Source organism: Rhynchophorus ferrugineus, unplaced genomic scaffold (assembly GCF_030347505.1).
Source record: "Rhynchophorus ferrugineus isolate W39M unplaced genomic scaffold, kcgeb_rfMv2 rfM7, whole genome shotgun sequence".
Classification (NCBI taxonomy): Eukaryota; Metazoa; Arthropoda; class Insecta; order Coleoptera; family Curculionidae; genus Rhynchophorus; species Rhynchophorus ferrugineus.
In genome coordinates this window covers 35,268,045-35,290,265 of record NW_027472586.1, presented here as the reverse complement: position 1 = coordinate 35,290,265, position 22,221 = coordinate 35,268,045, and the positions used below count along the sequence as shown (strand labels likewise).

The 22,221-nt window shown below is 33.5% G+C and overlaps 2 protein-coding genes across 2 annotated transcripts in view; one reads left to right on the top strand and one right to left on the bottom strand.

The window, feature by feature from the left end:
• LOC143200288 (guanylate cyclase 32E) overlaps positions 1 to 22,221 on the top strand; it is a 123,501-nt gene that overhangs the window by 80,478 nt on the left and 20,802 nt on the right. The window contains exons 9-13 of the mRNA XM_076410713.1: positions 276 to 420; positions 13,159 to 13,249; positions 13,302 to 13,492; positions 16,445 to 16,624; positions 19,097 to 19,201. Of these exons, the coding sequence (XP_076266828.1) occupies positions 276 to 420; positions 13,159 to 13,249; positions 13,302 to 13,492; positions 16,445 to 16,624; positions 19,097 to 19,201 (712 nt within the window). The remainder of the gene's footprint in view (positions 1 to 275; positions 421 to 13,158; positions 13,250 to 13,301; positions 13,493 to 16,444; positions 16,625 to 19,096; positions 19,202 to 22,221) is intronic.
• Positions 7,651 to 13,061, bottom strand: LOC143200290 (uncharacterized). Its single transcript, XM_076410714.1, has 4 exons — positions 12,977 to 13,061; positions 12,713 to 12,923; positions 12,550 to 12,654; positions 7,651 to 8,066 (listed from the first exon to the last, which is right to left on the bottom strand). Exons 1-4 carry the CDS (start codon positions 13,010 to 13,012, stop codon positions 7,741 to 7,743), a joined length of 678 nt encoding a protein of 225 aa, XP_076266829.1. The 5' UTR covers positions 13,013 to 13,061; the 3' UTR covers positions 7,651 to 7,740.

The following is a 22,221-nucleotide window of genomic DNA, read 5'->3' as shown; positions in this document are numbered from 1 at the left end:
AAAGATGCTGCCGAAATTCAGTATGTATGGATACTAAAATCATTAAATTGGAGACACAGAGAAGGCAGATGATCCTTCTTGTTATCGGCTTTAGTTGTGTAGCAAGCTCATGGTACCAATCCTCTAGAGATGGTATATATGGTGTCCTAAAAAGTTGTGGCGGTCGCTACAAGTTCGTTATAACTAGAGCCATCTGTTGCCAAACGGCGATAATTAAGCGCATACGACATCTTGTTTAATTTAATATTTATATTTTATATTTTATTTTCATACAGATACATCGTATATATGGATGAGAATGGCGACGCCGAGGGAAACTACACGTTGATAGCGCGCAAACCGCTGAGTGGCAAACGCGACCAGTTCGGACTGTTCCCGGTTGGTATATTCGCCCTGCCCGGGACGCAAACTCGATTACCTGTAAGTATTTTTCTTCGGCTATGGAAAATACATCTTCCGTCGACCCAGGCTGTTTAAATTAAATCGAAACGAAAAAGGTCAGGGTCCATTTACAGGCTCTGTTTTTCCACAGGGGACGATGTTTTTATAATATTATCGGGATTCGGCCTTGACGGGTTCAAGAGAAACCTTTCAAATAGCCAGGAATCGAAAGGAAATTATGTATGATATATATTTGGTAAATTGCTTAACAACAGAAATAAATAAACAAATTAACTTCATTCGGTTGAGTGGAAAAGATGTCGAGTAATAAAACTTTTAATGAATTAATGAAACGAAAGCTGATGTTTTAAAGTACCGAAATGTTTGCGCTATCACCCACACTTGAACCATACATTATTTGCTGATTTCGTAATGATATCGATGAAATAATAAAACAATTCCAAATCATCGCCCATTTTCTTTCAGTGAGGAATGAATATTGGTCTAAGAACTAATTCCTAATTAAACATTCCCAAACCCTCATTATCATCATCAGACCATGCCTGAGCTTGTGGAATGGATGTACTTCTCAACCAGTACATTGTTATTGCTATCACATTACTTCAAACACTATTCACCAAATTTCGCCACAGTTAACAGTCGATCTAAGTAATACAGTCTTTAGACAGATTGCTTTCTATGAACCTAGTTCATGTTCTCTTCGGAGTTGTTCGCTGTTTATTTCATACAAAAGGTCGGTTTCGCCATAGACATTTGTGCTCTAAAGTATCTGAAGCTTAAAGATGTCAGTCCTTAACAGAATTGACAAGATAGGCGTTCAAAAAAGTTCCTCTTCTTCATACACACCAACTTAAGGTGGGTTCAGACCTGAGTATTCAAGGCGAATTTACACAGAAAATTCAAAATTCACACCAGCAGGACTCAGGCGAACAGTTTGAGTCGAACAAAGTCCAAAGTGGGTTCAAAGTTATGTTACACATGCATTTTGCTTAGTTCCAATGCTTGTTGAATGACTTTCAGCACTTGGCGGCTTGAAAATGGGAATAACTAGCAGAAGTATGAATAGCATGGGTTTTGGTTTCGAGAAAATAACCCAGATTTTTAATTAATACCACAAAATGGTTCTTGAACGATAAATATCTATCTAACATCTATTAATAATTAAGAATAAGACATATAATCATACATTTAATTAGTTCCTTCAAGTCCTTTAAAGATAATTTTCAGACCACAGCACAAACATGGTATGGTCCATTTTTTGATGGCAACAAGTCAATTGAAAGGTCCCTGGTCTGACATATAGATGGCACTACTAGAATTAAATGTTTTTTTTTAGTTAATCTAAACCCTCCAAAGATGCTTGTATAAATTTTACAGCTATCGGATCATAAGTTTGTGAATTATAGCATTTTGAGTGAAGCCACTTTTGTTATTGTGAAAAAAATGGATAAGGAATTTCGCGTGTTGATAAAATATTGTTTTTTGAAGGGAAAAATACAGTTGAAGCAAAAACTTGGCTTGATGCCGAGTCTCCTGACACTGTCCCAGGAAGATAAAATATCAAGGATTGGTATGCTAAGTTTAGACGTGGTGAAATGAGAGGAAAAAGGAGGTTGTTACCGACGAAAACATTTAAAAAATCCACAAAATGATTTTGAATGACCGTAAATTGAAACTGAAGATATAGCAGGCACTCTAAATATATCAACTGGACGTGTACATCATATCATTCACGAATATTTGGGTACAAGAAAGCTCTGTGCAAAGTGGGTACCGCGTGAGCTCACTTTTGACCAAAAGCAACGACGAGTTGAGATCTGGAGTATAAGGCGGGTGGAGTAGAACCTCCTATTTTAATGTTTCCAAGTATATTTTCATCGGTTTTGTAACATGAGCGTTGTTATGTCGAAAAAAAACGTTGTTGTCCTCTTGATAGTATTTCGGGTGTTTTAGAGTAGTTTTCGTCTCAAACCCATCAATTGTAGTCGATAGCGATCCACATTGACGATTTCATTAGATTTTAGAAGCTGATATGCTTATAACACACTGATCCCAGAAAATACAGACCATTAGCTGGGAGCCATGAATAATCAGCTTTGCCACTGACATCGATACACGACCAGGCGATACTCATAATTTTTTCGCTTTATTCTATCGCAGTGGATCTACTTTAACTTACCAATAACAAAACATTTTCGTCTTTGTCTCTTGGATTCAGTTCATATGGCACAAAATATTCAAGCTTTTGGATCATTCACATATTCTTCAGGTAATTGGAAAAATATTCTTGTGTTACTCCCAACAATTCTACACTTTTACATTAATTAGCATTGATTAATGCCCTTAAATATTCGTCTTCATTTTTTTATCAGTTCAGAACGATCTTCGTACCCACGGAGTCAAAATCGCCATGCCAAAACACGAAAACCAGTATCCACATGTTAAAATCGATGGAACGTCGTTACCATAAACTTCAAACAGCATTAAATGACCTTCAACTTCATTTTTCTTCAAATAAAAGTAAAGAAGTAAAACTTCCCTCAACTACGCACCGTAAAAATGTTCACACTTCCACGGAATGACACATACTGACACGTCACAAAAAGTCATTTACAAACGTATCTGATATGATTTAGTACACTATAACCCCGTTTGTTCTAAACATCATTTAACATCGATTGATTAAAATAACGATAAGATAAGATGCTTTTACTATAGCGATTAAAATAAAAACTGTTAATATAATAACTTCCCTCTTAATTACTTCATTCTTGCAGAGAAACTCGCATAAAAATTGCCAGGAATATTGTTTCAATAAAGCCATCGAAGTATTATTGTTCAATAAAGCCGAATTCAATAAGAATCCCGTCCAGATATTTACGTAAACCCTTATCAAAGACAAGACCACAGAGCCGAACAAGGAAGTTCATTGTTTAAGGTCGAACAGCCTCTTATTTATGGCGTATTAAACCGTAGCCGGTAAGAGTTATGTCGAGATACAGGGAGAAATTACAAGCCAACTCAATTTAGTCTTTATTTTTACCTTATTTTTGTGTCAACAGATATGTCTTAAACGTGTAGAATTTTTCCTTAATGTTTTGACTAAATAAAAGAAACCATTAATGGGCTGATGATCTAAGGTGGAAAACAACATTCCAATATATTTACTGTTTGTTAAAAATATATTATTACTATAAAATATAAAGATTTTCAGCAAAAAATTAATTAATTTTTATTTATATTTATTTATAACATTTTATATTAACAGTTTTATTATAATCTAAAAGCTATCAACGTTTTTGCGAGTTTAACGTTTTTTTACTTTGTCGGTCAGCACGGGCCCATCTGGCGGGCAGCAGGGGTTGCGTTTACCCAGTACGCATCGTACCTGTACCTATATATTACCTGTAAAATACTCACTTTTTATGTAGGTAATGACATGTTCATCATTTCATAAAGTGATCTCCTATACAAAATACTATATTAATTAGTTAGTCTTGTTTTAAAACTTATTTTAAAGTCGTATGTCCAATAATCGGATCGGATGATGTTGTAGACGTTTTATTCGTTCATCTTCACATCTTCCCATAGTAGTTGTAACAGGTCAATTGAAAAGGTCCCCGGCCTGACATAAATCTATATGTCTTTTAGTTAGCCCCAAAAACTCTCAAAAGATGCGTATATAAATTTGATTGCTGTCGGATCATTAGTATGCGAATTATAGCATTTTGAGTGAAGGAACTTTTGTTATTATGAAAAAAATTAATAAAAGGGAATTACTCGTGTTGTTATAAGATTGCTTTTGAGGGGAAAAAATAAAGTTTAAGCAAAAACTTGGCTTGATATCCCAGGAAAATGAACCATCAAGGATTGGTATGCTAAATTTATACCTGTTGAAATGAGCACCGAAGACGGTGAACGCAGTGGACACCCAAAAGAGGTTATTACCGAAGAAAACATTTTAAAAATCCAAAAAATTATTTAAAATTACCGTAAGTTGAAATTTAATGAAATAGCGGACAATTTAAAGATATCAACTGAACGTCGGTATGAGAAAATTCTGTGCAAAGTGGGTTTCGCGCGAGCTCACTTTTGGCCAAAAACATCGACAAGTTCATGGTTTGGAGAAGTATTTGAAGATGATCAAGGGTAATAAATCCGACTTTTTGTGTCGGTATGTGACAATGGATGAAACATGGCCCCATCATTTAACTCAGAAGCGCGGGAAAACGCAATAGTCCGCTGGCAATGTTATGGCGTCTGTATTTTGGGATGCGCATGGAATAATTTTCATTGACTACCTTGAAAAGAGAATAATCATCTACAGCGACTATTATGTAGCGTTATTGGACTGTTTGAAGGACGAAATCGCCAAAAAAAGGCGGCATTTGAAGAAAAAGAAAGTGGTGCTTCGCCAAGATAATGCACCGTGTCACAAATCAGTGGAAATGATGGCGAAAATCCATGAATTGAGCTTCGAATTACTTCTTCATTCACCGTATTTTCCAGGCCAAGCCCCCAGCGACTATTTTCTGTTCTCAGTTCTTAAAATAATGCTCGCTGGGAAGAAATTTTCGTCGAATTAACGGGTGATTGCCGAACCTGAGTCCTATTTTGATGCAAAGGACAAATCGTATTACAAAAACGGTATCGAAAAGTTGGAAGGTCGCTGTAGTCAGTGTATCACTCTTGAAGAGAATTATGTTGAATAAAAAACTAATTTTGCCAAAAAAATGTGTTTTACTATGGTAGGCCAGGGACTCAATTGATCTGTTATAGCTATCGGACTCTTTCCTTATAGATCCGGAGTAAACTTCAAGAACTCCAAGCAGGTTTCCTGCGATACATTACACTCACACACTACGAAATCAGAACCAATAACAATCTCGTCAAGATATTTACATAAAAATCAGCATCAAATACAAAATACTACACTGGAAAGTGGAAGTTCATTGTTTAATACTAAAGAACCTCTTATTTATGGCATATAAAACTGTTACCCGTAAGAGTTATGTCCGAATACGAGGGGAAACAGAAAAACCCCAACCTTATCTCTATATTTATCTCATTGCTTCGTCGACAGACGCCCCCATTTAGGTCAAGATACTTATTTTCATATGTTTTCTGCCGTCTGAAACGATCAAACCGGCCCAATAATACTTGCAAAACACCATTCCGTGGCAGATTTCCCGTTGTCGGCTTTTGTTCTTAATTCCAGGACCGGGAAACGGGGATGGGGGAGACGATGCCGTTCAGTTTTGTTCTTTTTTCAGCGCCGTCTCCCTCTTGTCTTCTCCTTTTTCCCTAATCTAGCTTTAATGGAACGGAGGGAGCTCGTTAAAAGTTGAAATCTTAAAATGAAGCAATAACTTTCGCGGCAGGACTTGAGCAAAGACGATTAATTTTTAGTTTCGAAATATGCAAATTAGTCTTCGAGCTCACGGTTTAGATTGCACTCTCGTCAGGGTTCTTGATTAAAATTACAATGATTGCGTTAGCGTTCGGAGAACATGATTGCTAACATAGTTTTAGTTAATTCTGTTTTTTTAATAATTTGCTTATATTAGGCTTATTTTTAAATAGAGATAGAGATAATCACAATTTGTCTTTCATGTTCCTCAAAACGGAATAACTTTTCCTATAGACCAACAATTCCGCAACTATAGGGTGCGGCAAAAATCCCGCTACCATTTTGATTGCGCGCCATCTGGGTTATCTGACGTTTACCTCAGTTTTACTGTAACCATTGTATTGTGTAGACGTCCAAATTGTATAATGGACAAATATACGCCACAAAAACCAGCAGAAACGGTGACAATATTTATTGAAAATAATCGTTGCATTATTGCCAGTCAGCACAAATTGCGTCAATGGTAGCCGGACTTTTACCCCACCCTATATAAAAATTTTGAGATTTCTTGGCGAAGAGCTGAATTTATTCAGCCATTTTCACAAATATCTTTTGAAGTTTACTTTATATCATTAAGAAGGTTTTACAGAGACTGGAACAAATGGTAATTGGATGAGGCAAGGTCATATGGCGGATGCTGTAAAACTTCTTAACCAAAAAATTGAAGTTGGTAAAAAGTTTCCAACTATTTTGACAAGAAACAAGATAGTAAAAATATTTAATTTCCATTCTTCTTTTCATTCCATAATTCAAGATGCATTTCCAACAACACGAGATAAAATAAAAATAATGCAAGCTACGATAGTTAGCATTGAAAAGAACGACGCAGATAAATGTTGGAGTTTTATACTGTCCACCAAGAAACAACAGACACAAAATAACACAAAACAACAGAGATTTGGACAAAATAATTCCAAGTTGACTTTCATGTTTCTCAAAACAAGACATTTCAAACACTAACCAATGCTGTTTTGATCGATGTTCTTTTGTCACTTTTCCAATAAAACTTACTCAGCGATTTTCACAAATCTCTTTTAAAGTCTACTTTATACCATTAAGAAAGAAAATACCATTTAAACAATTAAATTAGCATTGAAAAGAATGGCGCTGAAACAAAGATAGGAGCTATACACATAGGAGCTGTCCACCAAGATAAAGCATATACAAAATAACACAAAGAAATACAGAGATTTATTTTTAAAATCAGACCCAAGATTTATTATTGGTGGGGGACTTTAATAAGGAACCACACAGTCTGGGGTTCACGACTAATTAGATCTGGAAAAAGAAACGAATTATTCGCAGCAATTAATATTACAAATTGTGACTATCACTCAAGGAGTGAACCAACTTACTGGCCTACTGAGAGAAATATAGTGCCAGACCTGCTGGACTTTCTAACTAATAACTTTACTAACGGGGACACGTTTAAATTTAAACAAATATTGCAAGAACAAATCAGTTTAAATGTTAGACCCAAAAGTATATTACCTTGAACAGCAATCTGAAAAATAATGAAGAGGAACGTGATAATGACTACCTAATGACTAATGATGAACACAATGACCACCAGGCTTATTTAATACTTATTTTGTCAATCGTTCTGTATAGCAACCAGACCCTTTCCTTAAAAATTCCGTAAGTTTCAAGTATTCCAGGCAGGTTTCCTGAGATACATTACACACATTTCTTTTGAAGACCGTATTAAGAAGGAAGTAATTGAATCAAAATTTAATCCAAAAATAAAGAAAACTCTATCAATGCGTTTATGAATGATTATATAATGTGCGAATTATTTTACAGCTTTTAAAAATATAAATTAACGTCATACACTTTATCTATTTTCACAATCTATATTTGGTATAAAAAGTAAAAAAAACACTTATAAACTAAAAAAAAATCAGTTAAAATATAATTTACCATAAGCATTATTTGTTACAGTTTAAGCCATCTTCTACGGCTTTCTCCAAGTTATTTTTCACTCCTTCCACTGACAGATCGATACACATGCTTACCATGGTATATAAATCGAAAGTTTTCAGATAGGTATCACGATAATCCGTAATAGAATGAGAGATGAGACGCTTTACAGGTAGGACGTCAGTGTCGATGATATGTTTGTAACAGGTTATGATGGCAAGTCCTTTCTTCTTACTGCACTTCTTCAGTTTGTCCAAGAATCTTCCGGCGTGATCTATGCCCGTGTTCGTAATGTTGGCGAGATTGTTCGAGCTGATTTCAATATCGTATGATCCTGAAAGAACAATATTTCAATACAAAGTATTGACAAAAATGTACGTTGGCCAATGATAGGCAAAAATGGTTTCCAATTCTTATATGCCAATAATTCAGGACATGTTGGCTTTGTTATTTTTAATTTTCTCCCTTAGATTGTTCTAAAAAATCAAGATGAGGAAAAATATAACAAATTCAGTTCTTATATATAAAATTGCGATTACAGACTCTACAGAGAAGTTGAAATTTTGTAACAAAAATTGTTTAGTTAGAGAAGCGCCTTTTATATATGTTCTTCCTAGAACAAGATCCTTTTAAAGACCAGCAGTTATCTAAAATGAATTCAAATTCACTAAGATCTAAGACGGTGTTCACCAAGGAGATGTTGTTCCCACATTGCTTTTAACATGATGCATTAATATAATACTACTATGATGTTTGCTACTGATAACCCTATATTCGATCATACAGATGTTGAAGCTTCCAGCATTCATAATATAACACAACAATACACACTAACAATATTAGTTCGCACTGAAGAGCCATATATTGAAGATTAATGAAGAAAATACCAAAGTATTAACAAATGACGGATGACCTGCTATTGTAAATTTAAAAGGGATCCTGTTAGTGTTAAAAGAATCAAACCATCTGATCTTGTATAGTGTTGTGTAATGAGGTGCATATAATAAAAATACACCAGTGACATGTATACATTATTTCACCAGAGACTAAGGTAGGGCCAATGATCCTCCTAATTATATGCCTAGATGTTGTCATAAAGACAAATTGTAGGTTAGTCGGAAACGACTAGTAACAATGTATTAATTAAATAATAATAGTAAAAATATTTTAATCGGAATACTATCAAACAAAATGTCAAAAATTATATATAAATCAGATTATTTTATATTAAATGAAGATTTTCGCCTGATATTGGATGCGAGGATTTTATTTTTAACTCTGTTATAAAAGGTATGTATTTTAATACCATGAATATCAAATACAGCCTTATATTTTTATTTTACAGAAATCTAGTTCATCTAAACATGAATATGTGGATTCATGTGGAATAGGTATTTTAAATTACTACTTTTCTGACATTTTCTTGAGAATGTTCGCAATTTTGTTATGTACATTACAGCTTCAAAAGCTTTGGAACAGTTAAATTTATTTTTATTTCCTTAGTTACTGTATCTAAAGTTACTGAATATAAAATATTATCTTCACTTCTTCTCTAAATAAAACGAATTTCCTTTCGAATCGTGTACGTATTCAAACCGTTCCAACATTTACGTAAACTCGCCAGTTTCACCACATTTTCCTTTCAACGATCTCGGCAATATGAACTCATAATGGCATTTGATTCAATAAGATTACATTGACACTGTTCAAGATAAGCAACCCCAACACTAGCAATACGTACAACAAAATACTTGTTTTTATGGAAAAAACATTGGCTATTCGATACTATAGTTGGGTCGACATTTTTTTATATAATTTAAACAAAAGTTATTTTAAATATTTGAATGTATGCTGATTGTGTTTACTTAATAATGAATATATTGCGTTATTGTAGACACACAATTTTTTCCATAGCATCAAATGGACCTGGCACGGTAATGTAGACAACCTCTACGCTCGATGATAGGAACTGTTCTTGGATATTATTTAATAGAAGCAATATTTTGGAAACTCGTCACATCTCTTTCGATTCAATACAATATTTTGGATGTTACATGTTTTTTTTAATTAATATCTTAGAACATCAACAATCCGTCCGTGGGCAATAAGTATTATTATATGATTTCCGTTATATAATATAACCATCCTAACATGTAGAAGATCACTTCAGTAAGTGATCTACTGTACAACTTATAATCTAAATCTTATTCTAAATACTATTTTAACTTATTTTAATGTCTATCCTAACTTATTCTAAAGGCAATTCTAACATATTCAAGAGATTATTAAATCTCACTCTATGTGTCTATTAATCAGTTCCTATGGTAGTTTGCGTTTGAGCCTACGCACTTCATTGTCATCGCGCACATTTAACTCTTTATCGAGTACATTGGGATGCACTAACACTCTTTCAGAGTACTTCACACTAGCGCTATGTTACATGTAATTAGAGAACAATTGCGATCGATTGCAGATATTCTTGTTTTTGGATTTGGTTCTTGAATGTTTTTAACTTATTAAAAATGATGAATGACAATGTTTTTTGTGCTTCAGCCGATATTAATTTGTCGAATGATTATTAACATTAATGTAATGTACATAAATTACAACGTACATTAATGTTGTTTATCAAAAACATTTCTGATCTTACCATGTATTAACAATACTGTGAAAACATGTTTGTTTTAGTAACATACCATTTTAAAATTATATCCTTTACTCAGCGGTGGCACGAGGTTCTATACTTTGGAAATACAAAATGTTAGGTAAAAAAATAATATCCTAATGGCTAATATCCGTCATTTTATCAAAATTCCCGTTTTGACATCGACTATTAGGATTCTATACTCCTCAGACATCTCCGGATTTGGCGCATGCGCATATTGAGCTCCATTTAATTTTAAAAAAGAGAATAATCCGCGTTTGGCGCATTCAACAGGTAAATAAAAATGGTAAAATTTTGGAGATAACACATTTTATTTAAAAAAGTGTTGAATAAAACGAAATAATAAAAATATAATTAATGTGTCCAGCTGTTCTATTTTTATAAAATCAAATCATCATCCACACATCATTATTTTTTTAAAATAAATATACACATCACTACATAGTATAAAACAAAGTCGCCTTTTCTGTCCCTATATCCCTATGTGCGCTTAAATCTTTAAAACTACGCAACGGATTTTGATGCGGTTTTTTTTCAATAGATAGAGTGATTCAAGAGGAAGGTTTATATGTATAATACATGCATAATATACTAAGGCAACATTGCTAATTTTAGAGGTTTCTAACGTGATGTCGTAAATTAACCTATTTTTTTAGGCTTATTTAGCAATTAGCAAAAACGCTGCCTAACCCTACGAGTTAGATCAAATTAATGTACTACAGTATTGTACACCATAAAAAGGTCTAAAAAAAAGTCCGCGATGGTATATGTTTATCTTTTAGGGATAACCCACCTTAACCATTTTTATTGTTTACTTTTTACGTGAGAAAATGGCTTATTTACGAAGCTATTTTAAGCAATACGGCATTAATCCTTATCGAATTAAGTACCTTAAATACAGTGTGCAATTAATATAGATCAATATGGTTCCTTACAGCATGTAAATTAAACAAATATTTTCGGAGATATTACAAATTTAAAATTTGCGTTTAAAAATGTGTAATGTAATAAAAATTGTATGAATTTAGATATTCCAAAGATAGCAGGAAATCTTCATAGTAAGTATAGGGGAAGAGGAATTGTTTTACTCCAAATTTAATGCGTGCAGGCCAAGGGCAGTAATGAACGAACCAAAAATACTGGATCGATTTTAATCATGTTTTCATTGAGTGACATAGGCATATATATTTTATGCCCGTGCAAAGTCGGAGCGGGCCGCTATGTTTTTATATACAACGTTCATATTTTTTCTGTAGTGTATTTAATTTAGTATCAGCATTGCACCCGTGCGAAGCCGGGGCGGGTTGCTAGTATTTCATATAAGTATTCATATAAGTATCTAATACAAGTAAAATATCTATCACAGTATTAACAAAATTCAGTAGGAAATTGACTATGTTTTTTTGTTGATAACTGAAAGAGACACGTTTCAGAGACATTAATAAGTATTTGAATTTTTCTGAAATTTTATACCTCAAATTGAGTGACCCAATTCCAATATTTCGTACATATTTATTTGTTTAAAAAATTGTTCTCGGAAATTCGTACTTATTTGCGGAAAATTTTACGCGTTTCAATGAGTTTCTAACTTTTATTAGCTTTTAACTGCCACCCCGAACTTATCTTGTCAAATTCTCGTATTCCCAAAGTTTAACGAGTAAAATTAATGGAAAAAAATCCGTCTGCGAATTGACCGTTGTTTTTAATGAGAAAGAAACCATCAGGATAAACAACTTGCTTGACAAGTACCAGTTTAAGAAGATACAAAAATACGACTTCAAATTACTAATTAAATAATCTGCAGTTATATATGTTCCACTGAAATTAACTAAACCAAATTACATGTGGAGACAGAATGTTTTGTGGTTAATTTACAGAAAGCAGCACAGAACAAAACCTCAATATGGAAAAAGAAAACGATACAAGCTGTTTACCAAAACCTGGTAAAAATATAAATTATTATATGGAAAATAGTTGAACCGTACATCGTCTATTTCCACTGTTTTCAGTTAATGGTTCCGAATTAGTTTATAGTAAAATTATATTGAAATATTAATTTCTACTAATTGAAACAATGAACCCAACAAGGCCTCTTCTCATCGAATACAAAACTTATTCCACAATCCACCGTAAATGATCAAATCGCTCCTACCTTGGTTAGTACATTCCTCGATAGTTTGGAATCCCTCCATAGTCACCTTCTGGACAACATCTTGTGCAGCAAACGAACACACCGCATTACTTCTAGTACTTAGCTCTAAAATTCCAACAAAACCTAATTTTTGTTTCAATCAAATATAATATAATAAACTTACTCAGAATACTAAGTTCTTGTAGGAGAACGATCGTATATTTGGCTCTGGACAAGGTCTGATCCACCGTATGCCTCATAGTTTTCTCCATAGCGCTCAGTTCTTCCCTCGCGGTCTGTTGAACCAGCTCGAAGAGCTCTTCCACGTTCGTCAACAAGTTAACCTGTTGCGTTTGAGTGGGAAACAAGGAATCTGCATCCATTATGTCTGACATCTACAAGGAACAAATAGTTATTTGAAGAATGTCGCTTTTAATCACACCCTAACTTGTGCAAGAAGTAATAGAAAACCAAATGATTTCATTATCAACAACTAAAATCGAATGAATCAAATCTTGGTCGAGCAATTACGCGTTTACGACGATGTACTGCTGATGCGGCGAGTTTCAATGTCAATTACGTCGTCGCTTTGCTAAAAAAATAACAATAACATATTTGTTTGATGTTTAGATTCTTCATTTAACCGCCCCGATCGATTGGATCAATGGTATCCCGCCGATTGCCGAACCGTCTTGCGGATTTCGGAACGAAAAATGCATAAGTAACGTGTAAAAGCCCTGTTTTATTTTGTTTCGTAACTATTGTTTTTCCAGCGCACACTATGGAGATCACGGGAGGCGTAGCGGGTGGTATAATCATGATAGTTCTGATTATATCCCTTATCTTCTATCGTAACTGGAGGTACGAGCAAGAACTGGACAGTCTGTTGTGGAAAATCGACTTCAAGGATATAGAAGTCAATGAAGAGCCCAACACCAATCCTGTCGGGAGCAAGACTACAAAGGTATTGCTAATTATCATGCTTTATAAGTGTAGTGTTTAAGATAACGTGTATTTTTCCATTAAAAACAACGTTTAAGTTGTAGGAAATGTAATATGTAACCTTCGATGTAAAATTTTAACGCATTAGAGATTTTTCATTTCAGCTATTAATTAAAATAAATGTTCTACCTTTAGATTCTACGATTTATGTCCACTTTGCAAAGAGACAGATATTTTTTATTGCTTTCGACGATTTTATCGTCATTTCGTGACTATTATGTTTTTATTTTTGTATTTGAAACCGGACATTTTGTAAAAATAACATGCATAAACATCCACCTGGATCCTTTTTTCTGCTTGAAACCGGGAAGAGGAATCCTGTTACGGATACTTGGTCGGGGAGATCCGCAGAAATAGGCGAGTTGTCCTGGTGGTCCATGTGAGGACTGCCTCTGGGCTACCAACTAAACCCCACCCTATCAGCTTATCCTCTGACCCTAACTGATACTTCTTATTGTTAGTAAGGAGGGTGCCCATAACCGGTGACGCCGTTAAGAGGCACAACGGCCAGGCAAGGACATGGCGGCTTTATCATACCATACAGCTCGCGGTACCCGAGTTAATGTCTCGCCAGAAAACGTCGAGACAATTTGGAGTTAGAGCACGACGGCACAGTGTCAGCTGTGATAGAATAAGACCACGAAAAGACGAAAGAGTTATTGGCCTAAAATGTTGACCAGATCGGTAATACATCTATTGTCCAAGGGACGAAGATTGGAGAAATGTCTCGAGTAGAGCTCTGATATAAAATCGTGAACTTGGGGGACGTCTGTTTCTCTATGAATTTGATTATTCTTGACGAACCAGGGGGAATTGATTATTCTCCTGAACATTGTAACTGGCTGGGTGAGACGTATTTGAGATAGACACTGGAGCCATACAGAACGATTGATCGAACCAGCATCTTGTACAGGAGAGATTTTATTGAGCGAGGAAGCCTTCTGGCCCTGTTGATGAGCGTGAATATCAAATTGAGAATACCTGGACCTTTCTGGAGGGACCTTTGAATATGGGAGTTACACCTAAACTTGCGATCAAAGAAAAGACCGAGATAGGTGGCTTCTTCTTACCATGAGATTTCGGCGTTCTCGATTTTAACGATTTAACGAACGATTGTCCTGACAGAAATTATTTAATAAGAGCGGTTAGGACATCGGATAGACCCAATCGAATGCATTTCGCCACTAATCCTTCATGCCAAACCTTATCAAGGGCTTTGGTTAGGTCTAAGAAGGACCGCTCGAAAGACTTTTCACGAATGGTTTCTGTTTGGCGCGGTTCTCGAATTGCTCATCTGGAATGATATTGTCTGTTTTCATAAAATCATTCAGAACATAAAATATTGTTCTTTCAGCAAGCTTGGAAATGAAACTTTGTAGGCTAATAGATCTGTAGTCAGAAAGTGATGACTTAGATCCTTTTTTTGGAGATAACTGCGATGAATACATGGTTCCATGTGGATGGGAAGTGTTGCAACCTCAGAATGGTGTTGATGATATTATTTAGTTCAGCGAGCTGCTTGTAGGGAGGGCTTCTTGAGTTGGGCTATCGAAATATCGCAGAAACCCGGGGTTCTCTTATTTCGAACTTTGCTGATTCTTTGCGTGAGTATTTTAGGAGTATCTAGATGGTCTAGAAGATAACGTGGAGGCACTTGAGTGTAAACGGAGTTGGTCTTCCTAATGATTTCGTCGTTCTCGGCAACGTTTATATTTGTAGCAGGAGAGAGGCGTTCCATCTGGGCCTTATAGGTTTTAGCGAGGAACTCGGCCTTAACTGGATCCCTTTGAGATTTACAATAGTAGGCAATCCATCAGTTGTCAATACTTTAGTGTTTTGTTTGTTCATTCTGAAAATCATATGGCTCTATAGTGCGGATTATATCATGAAGAATACTAAAAGCCTCAACATCTGTACTAGTGAATAATATAGCGCTGTCATCAGCAAACATCAGATAGATCAAGGACTTTGTAGCATCATATTGGCATCACGTCTGTTTCAAAAACCGTCTCATATAATTGCATCCACTTTTAAGCAGCGAAGAGGCGCCTTCTTGTTGGCTAACACCCCCTTGTATCTCAATTCATGCCGCACTCGTCCACATCTTGATTAATTATTAAATTAAATGTTAAAATTAATACATAGACAAATATTACTTTTGAATTAATTTCTTTTATTAATCTCTTAGAACGTCAACAATCTGCCCGTCGGCTATAAGCATTATTATATGATTTTAGTTATATAATATAACAATCCTGACGTGTAGAATATCACTTCAGTAAGTGATCTGCAGTACAACTTATAATCTAAATCTTATTCTAGACACTATTCTCACATATTTTAAAGTCTGTCCTAACTTATTCTAAAGACTATTCTAACTTATTCTAGAGATTATTAAATATCACTGTATGTGTCTATTAATCAGTTCTTATAGTAGTTTTTCGTTTGAGCCTATGCACTACACTGTCATAGCGCACATTTAACTGTTTGGCGAGTGTATTGGGATGACTTACGCCATAGGTCCAAATGGGCTTAAGTATTGACTTATACAGCAAAACCTTGTTATCTAAGATTAATTTAGATTTACGCCCTATTAGCCAATACATTTGATTTAGTTTAAGCCCAAGCTGTTTGCGTTTTGTCACTATATGTTTTTCCATATCAAACGCCGGTCAAAATGCATTCCCAGATATTTAACATTGTCCGCTTGCCGAAGTTCATAATTATTCAATTTTACTGAGGAACATGCTCTTCTACAAAGGGTGAATGTCATATGGGTAGAATTTTTCTCATGTGCTTTGATACGCCACATTTTAAACCGCAATTCGACTTTGTTAAGATGAATTTGGAGGTTTGTTGTGGCTGATATTGGATCCTAGTGCGATAATTGAAGGAAAATATGTGGCATTTTCAGAGTTCCCATCCATTCATTAGAACAAGTCAAGTGTCGTTGAGTTCCAATCCTGACGCTGATTTTCGTTATTCCACCATCTACACCCCCATCGGCATCTACAAGGGGCGAATATTCGCCGTAAAGAAGGTGCACAAGAAGTCCATAGACATCACCAGGGAAATGAAGAAGGAATTGAAGATTGTAAGTTTATTATTAAGTTTACCTGAGCATGTAATTAGCGTTTTTAACATTTAAATATCAAATATCGGTAATTTATCAAAGAACTATTATATTGTTGTTATAAATGTTAATGTGAGTAAATTCGTAATATTTTTGATAAAGAACAATTTTAATGAAAGAGTTAGATTAAAAATGATACAAGGTTGAAAAAATATTTTCCGGGCCATTATCATCTATGATAACATTATAAGAACAATAGTATACCACGGTCGATAAAATATATTTAATCAAATACTTACGATGACAACAATTTCGATCTTCTCAAATCTATATAAAATTTACTTCTGGGCCTACAAAAGTTTTCGGCATATCTCAAGTAACAACGAAATAGTTTGGCGAAGAGTTAGGAAAATAATTATATACAAATGAAATAGTTTTAATGAAATTACTTGCTCGCTATAGGTAATTCCGTAGGGCTTAGTTCTATACTTTATAAGTACAAGTAACCATAGACACAGTACGTTATATAATATACCCAGCATATATAGTTTTTTTTGTAATGCCTTTTATTTTAACATCATTGAGCTTGACTTTAATCAGTTATTAATATTATACAACATTGCAAAATAATGAATGGACGTTAAAACATGCGAGAGAAATTGGAACAGAGAACGTACAATTTTAGACATTATTTAGTAGATACTTGTATTGAGGGTAATGTTCGTATCAGAAAGCCACTAATCCTAACCATATTTGTGAAACAATACGATTTATTTTTCTTCTTCTTTATTTCTGTACATGGGCCTCTTTTTATAGGGTTTTTAAGGGTTGCCATAATCTTTATATTATAAATTTGCAACGTTCTTTAGGCTCTTGATTTAATTCTGGCTCATATTTTGCACAATACAAAGAAAAAATATTAGGTTAAGTCGAAAAGTATATACCACGCAACACTTCAAATGACAACAATATAAATAAATACAAATAAATTACTTGGACCCGTTGACGGAAAACTTCAATGGTTAGAGACCTTTGTCTAAACAGAGCTGATTAGTTGTGTTGGCCACCGAAAAATATAGATAATTCGATATATTGATATTTTAAAAAATATCGATATATCGTTTCCGATATTTGTGAAAATGTATCGATATATCGATTTCTCGGTCAAAAAAAATATATCGACATTTTTAAGAAAATATATATTGATATTTTTAAGAAAAAATAGAAATAGCGAAATACTAGCCTAAAAAATATATATTATTTCTAAATTTCTTAAAAAGTAGTAATATTTTAGATAAATCTTTAAAATTAAGTACGATATTTTTTTCAGAAAATACCGATATATCGATATTTTTTCTGCATCCCTAGAGCTAATAGACATGGCCTAGGAATGCATAGGCTAGAATAGACATAAAATAAATGTCAAGAACTCTGAAACTGAACTACAAAAGATTTACTGGATAGTGGGTAGATATTCAGCACTGTCAGTATATAATAAGCTTTTGCTTTACTAGCAAATATTATGGTGTTCAACTCTGAATTTCTACCAGCCAAAGCAATAGAAATATCATATAAATATTCAAGAACAAGGTACTGCTAGGTGTTATTCGCGTTCCATGATACATTCATAATGACAATCTATATAAGCACCTAAAGGTAAAAACTGTCGATATCATTATCAAAGGCTATGCCCAAAGATATAAACAAGAGTCCCCATCAGCACAGCAATGTAGGGGTTCTTCAGCTTCTGCTAAGAATAAAGAGAGTAAAACAATTTTATCTAATTCAGTGAATTTACAATATTAACGCATAAGTACAATGACTTCTTACGCGTTTCTTTTAGCCCCGATACCTCCCCATTATCCGGAACACTCGATAACGATCGGATTAGGTATCCTTTTTGATAACTAGATGTTCCGTTCTCTTGTCCGTCAGGTATTCTGTTTTCCTCAGTGCCCTTCTTATGACATATATTACAAAAAACAGCTAAATGATCTAATAGATTAGACTCTTAAACCATACAAAGATACAAAGATACAAAGATTTTCGTAGTCTTAAAATTTAAGAATTATCTTAAATATAAATAAATGTAATTGCGTCATGACAATACAAATGCATGATAAATGTAAAAATAGTTACAAGTTATCTTGTACATACATCTAAATCCGACGATAACAAATCATATTTGTCGTATCTCGTGTTATCGATCTGTTGAAACGTATTTTATCACCTAAACTTAAAATGTATTATATTTGATAAGAAGCGAAACTACAATTTCATCTCAAAAACAATAACGACAATAAAATAAAATAAAATTCTGACTGAAAGAAACCATGCTCGATTAAATTACATCCCTCCCTTTCCGAAACAATTTGAATAAAATACAATTTAATTAAAAATAACAGCGCGTAAATTTAAAGATAAACATAACCTCTCCGACTACAAACTCCCGCATTTCCAGATAGAGGAAAGTAAGTTTTCTTGTTAATACAGATGCGAGATTTGAGACACGACAACCTCAACGCCTTCATCGGAGCTTGCACTGATCCTCCCAACATTTGCATCATCACGGAGTATTGTACCAGAGGTAGTTTGAAAGTAAGTATTTTTGTTCCTAGAATACTGGAATATTATACATATATAGTCCATTCAAAGTTTTTTTAGTAATGCGTCATGGATATTTGTGACGTCGAAACATTACAATGTTGCCGCATCAACTCTGAGTTTTAGTTGAGTTTGGCTTGAACATAAAAAAAATTCTAATCTAAATAAAATAATTGAACAAAAATTCTATCAAATATAATTTATTTTAACATTATAGTACATCTAATGCATATATTTTCGAAGGACTTAAAACTACAATTAAGAACACATGTATAATAATTTGCAGGTTAGAGTTGTTTACATTGAACTATTTTCCACACCACCCATGAGGTAGAGTTTCTAGACCCGTTTTTTATGTAGTGGTATCTCCCTAATCCATCAAATCAACAATTGTATATCTGAGAAACGTATTTCTCATATACTTTCATTCGAGAGCATATCTACTTTTTACGTTTAGTTCTTGTTTCCTACGATGGTGTGTTTACTTGGTAAGTCATCTTGGTACCGAACACACAACCATCGAGTTCATCCTAACTGAAGGTGTTAGGTTGACAATGCTTCCTTTCATATAACCAAGTTTTTGTATTGTAACTTTTTCCATCAATTTTTATTGTCTACACTTTTTTGTTACTGTCCTGCCAAGAGCGTCACAATGAACCATTTTGAAATATTCAAGTTTCTTATATTATTTTATGCCTTTGATTGAATTCTGTTTAAGTCTGTAATGTCTGGAAGTTCCATTAAACCTCTCTGAGGGTTATCTTTACACCATTTCAACCCTATGCCCTGTAAGAGTGTATGAAAGGATGTCTTATATCCCTCAAAAAGCTGCATGTCCCTAATTCTTTTATGTATACTTTCCAGAGAGACAATTTTCTTTAAAATAAATTTATTAAATTATCTTTATATTGATAAAATAGTTTGCGTACTTACTGTTCTTATATATTTATTATATTTGGTCTCGAATAGAGCCAATATCAAGATGGTCAAGATTCGTCACACAGTTTGTATGTAGAGGGGTTTTCTTGGGTGAATCTAACGTATTATTCTTCATTTTGTGAGCGATTTTATTCACATTACCCACAGTAATATTTAGCACGACAGCAACCCCCTAAAAAACATTTTCAATAAAATTGTAGTGACTTATATTATTTAATATCATCAATAATTACCTCTCTAATGGAATTTACTGGTAAAAGAGGGCTATCTCGTTATCTCGTTCCCTTTCGAAATAACCTATAAAAGTCGCAAACAATTTGTGACCCTGAATATCTATTGTTTTCGGCATTTTCAAACAAAGTAATATGATGTATAACGGTGAAACTTAAAATTTATCAAAATAAAGGGTTAAAATAATATTTGTCGGTTTATAACCTGTAATAATTATAACTAATATTTTGAATAATTTAACGTACATCTGACAACCGGACGGCGACTAAGAAGAATGCAAAATTCTTGAAAGCAATAGTGATAAGAGGTTTTAACTCTTACCTATAAATTATTGCGACTGTATAATTAACTGTAGTTTTCAGATGTACTATAATGTTAAAATAAATTATATTTGATAACATTTTTGTATGTCAAAGCCAAACTGAATTTAAACTCAGAGTTGAAGCGGCAACATTGTAATGTTTTAACGTCACAAATATCTACGACGCATTACTAAAAAAACTTTTAATATACTATAAGTTTCATGTATGTTGATCACTAGCAGAGTGATCTGATATCATGGGGTATACCAAATAAAATGCGGTAAAAATTATACAAGCTTTTTTATATAGCAAATTAAGTGAAAATACAATACCAATATTTATTAGATAAATCTTATTTATTTAATGTAATGTTAAGGTTTATTAAAAAATATATATTTATATATAATAATATCAACAAGAAAAAGTACTGTCGTTTTTTTTTAACAAACACAAAGCGCTAGAGCCACATATCTCCGACGTTGTCAGTTTTATCTCCTTGAATTAAACCTCGTTTGAATAGCAATATCTCAGAGAATATTAAAAGAAGAATATATTGAAATTGCCAGTTTCTGCTACAAGTTACGGCGGTTTGAATGTAAGTGAAATTCCTTAGAAAATTCGCGAGGTTTTAAGATACAATGTCACTTCGCTCAGAGCGATAATATTCAATTCAATGCGAAGAATATAACAAAATTTACGGTTGAGATATTTTATGAAAAATTAGCTCGCTAAAAATAGCTCGCTGAGCTTTATTTTAGGAGTGACGGAACATAACAATGATGTCTTGTCTAGTAATGGTATTTTCTTATTTACAAATTATTTTCTAAATATTACTGCATAATTATATTAGTGCTGGGATAGTTTGGGTGATATTAATTCGAATTGGACTCGAAAAAGTTGTCGATTTGTAAGATCGAATAATAAGATAACATTAATGTAAAGAATCATACAAGCTTTTTTATATAGAAAATTAAGTGAAAATACATTACCAATATTTATTAAATAAATCTTATTTATTTAATATAATGTTAAGGTTTATTAAAAATATATATTTATATATAATAATATCAACAAGAAAAAGTACTATCTTTTTTTAACAGACACAAAACGCTAGAGCCACATATCTCCGACGTTGTCAGTTTTATCTCCTTGAATTAAACCTCGTTTGAATAGCAATATCTCAGAGAATATTAAAAGAAGAATATATTGAAATTGCCAGTTTCTGCTACAAGTTACGGCGGTTTGAATGTAAGTGAAATTCCTTAGAAAATTCGCGAGGTTTTAAGATACAATGTCACTTCGCTCAGAGCGATAATATTCAATTCAATGCGAAGAATATAACAAAATTTACGGTTGAGATATTTTATGAAAAATTAGCTCGCTAAAAATAGCTCGCTGAGCTTTATTTTAGAAGTAACGGAACATAACAATGATGTCTTGTCTAGTAATGGTATTTTCTTATTTACAAATTGTTTTCTAAATATTACTGCATAAATATATTAGTGCTCGGATAGTTTGGGTGATATTAATTCGAATTGGACT

What these genes read in the sequence shown, in the direction of transcription:
- LOC143200290 (XM_076410714.1), bottom strand. Translation starts at nt 13,012, where the DNA reads ATGAAATCATTTGGTTTTCTATTACTTCTTGCACAA. An exon ending in ACAAGAACTTAGTATTCTGA is followed by an intron (nt 12,655 to 12,712) that starts GTAAGTTTATTA and finishes TTGGAATTTTAG; the next exon opens with AGCTAAGTACTAGAAGTAAT. An exon ending in CGAGGAATGTACTAACCAAG is followed by an intron (nt 8,067 to 12,549) that starts GTAGGAGCGATT and finishes TTGTTCTTTCAG; the next exon opens with GATCATACGATATTGAAATC.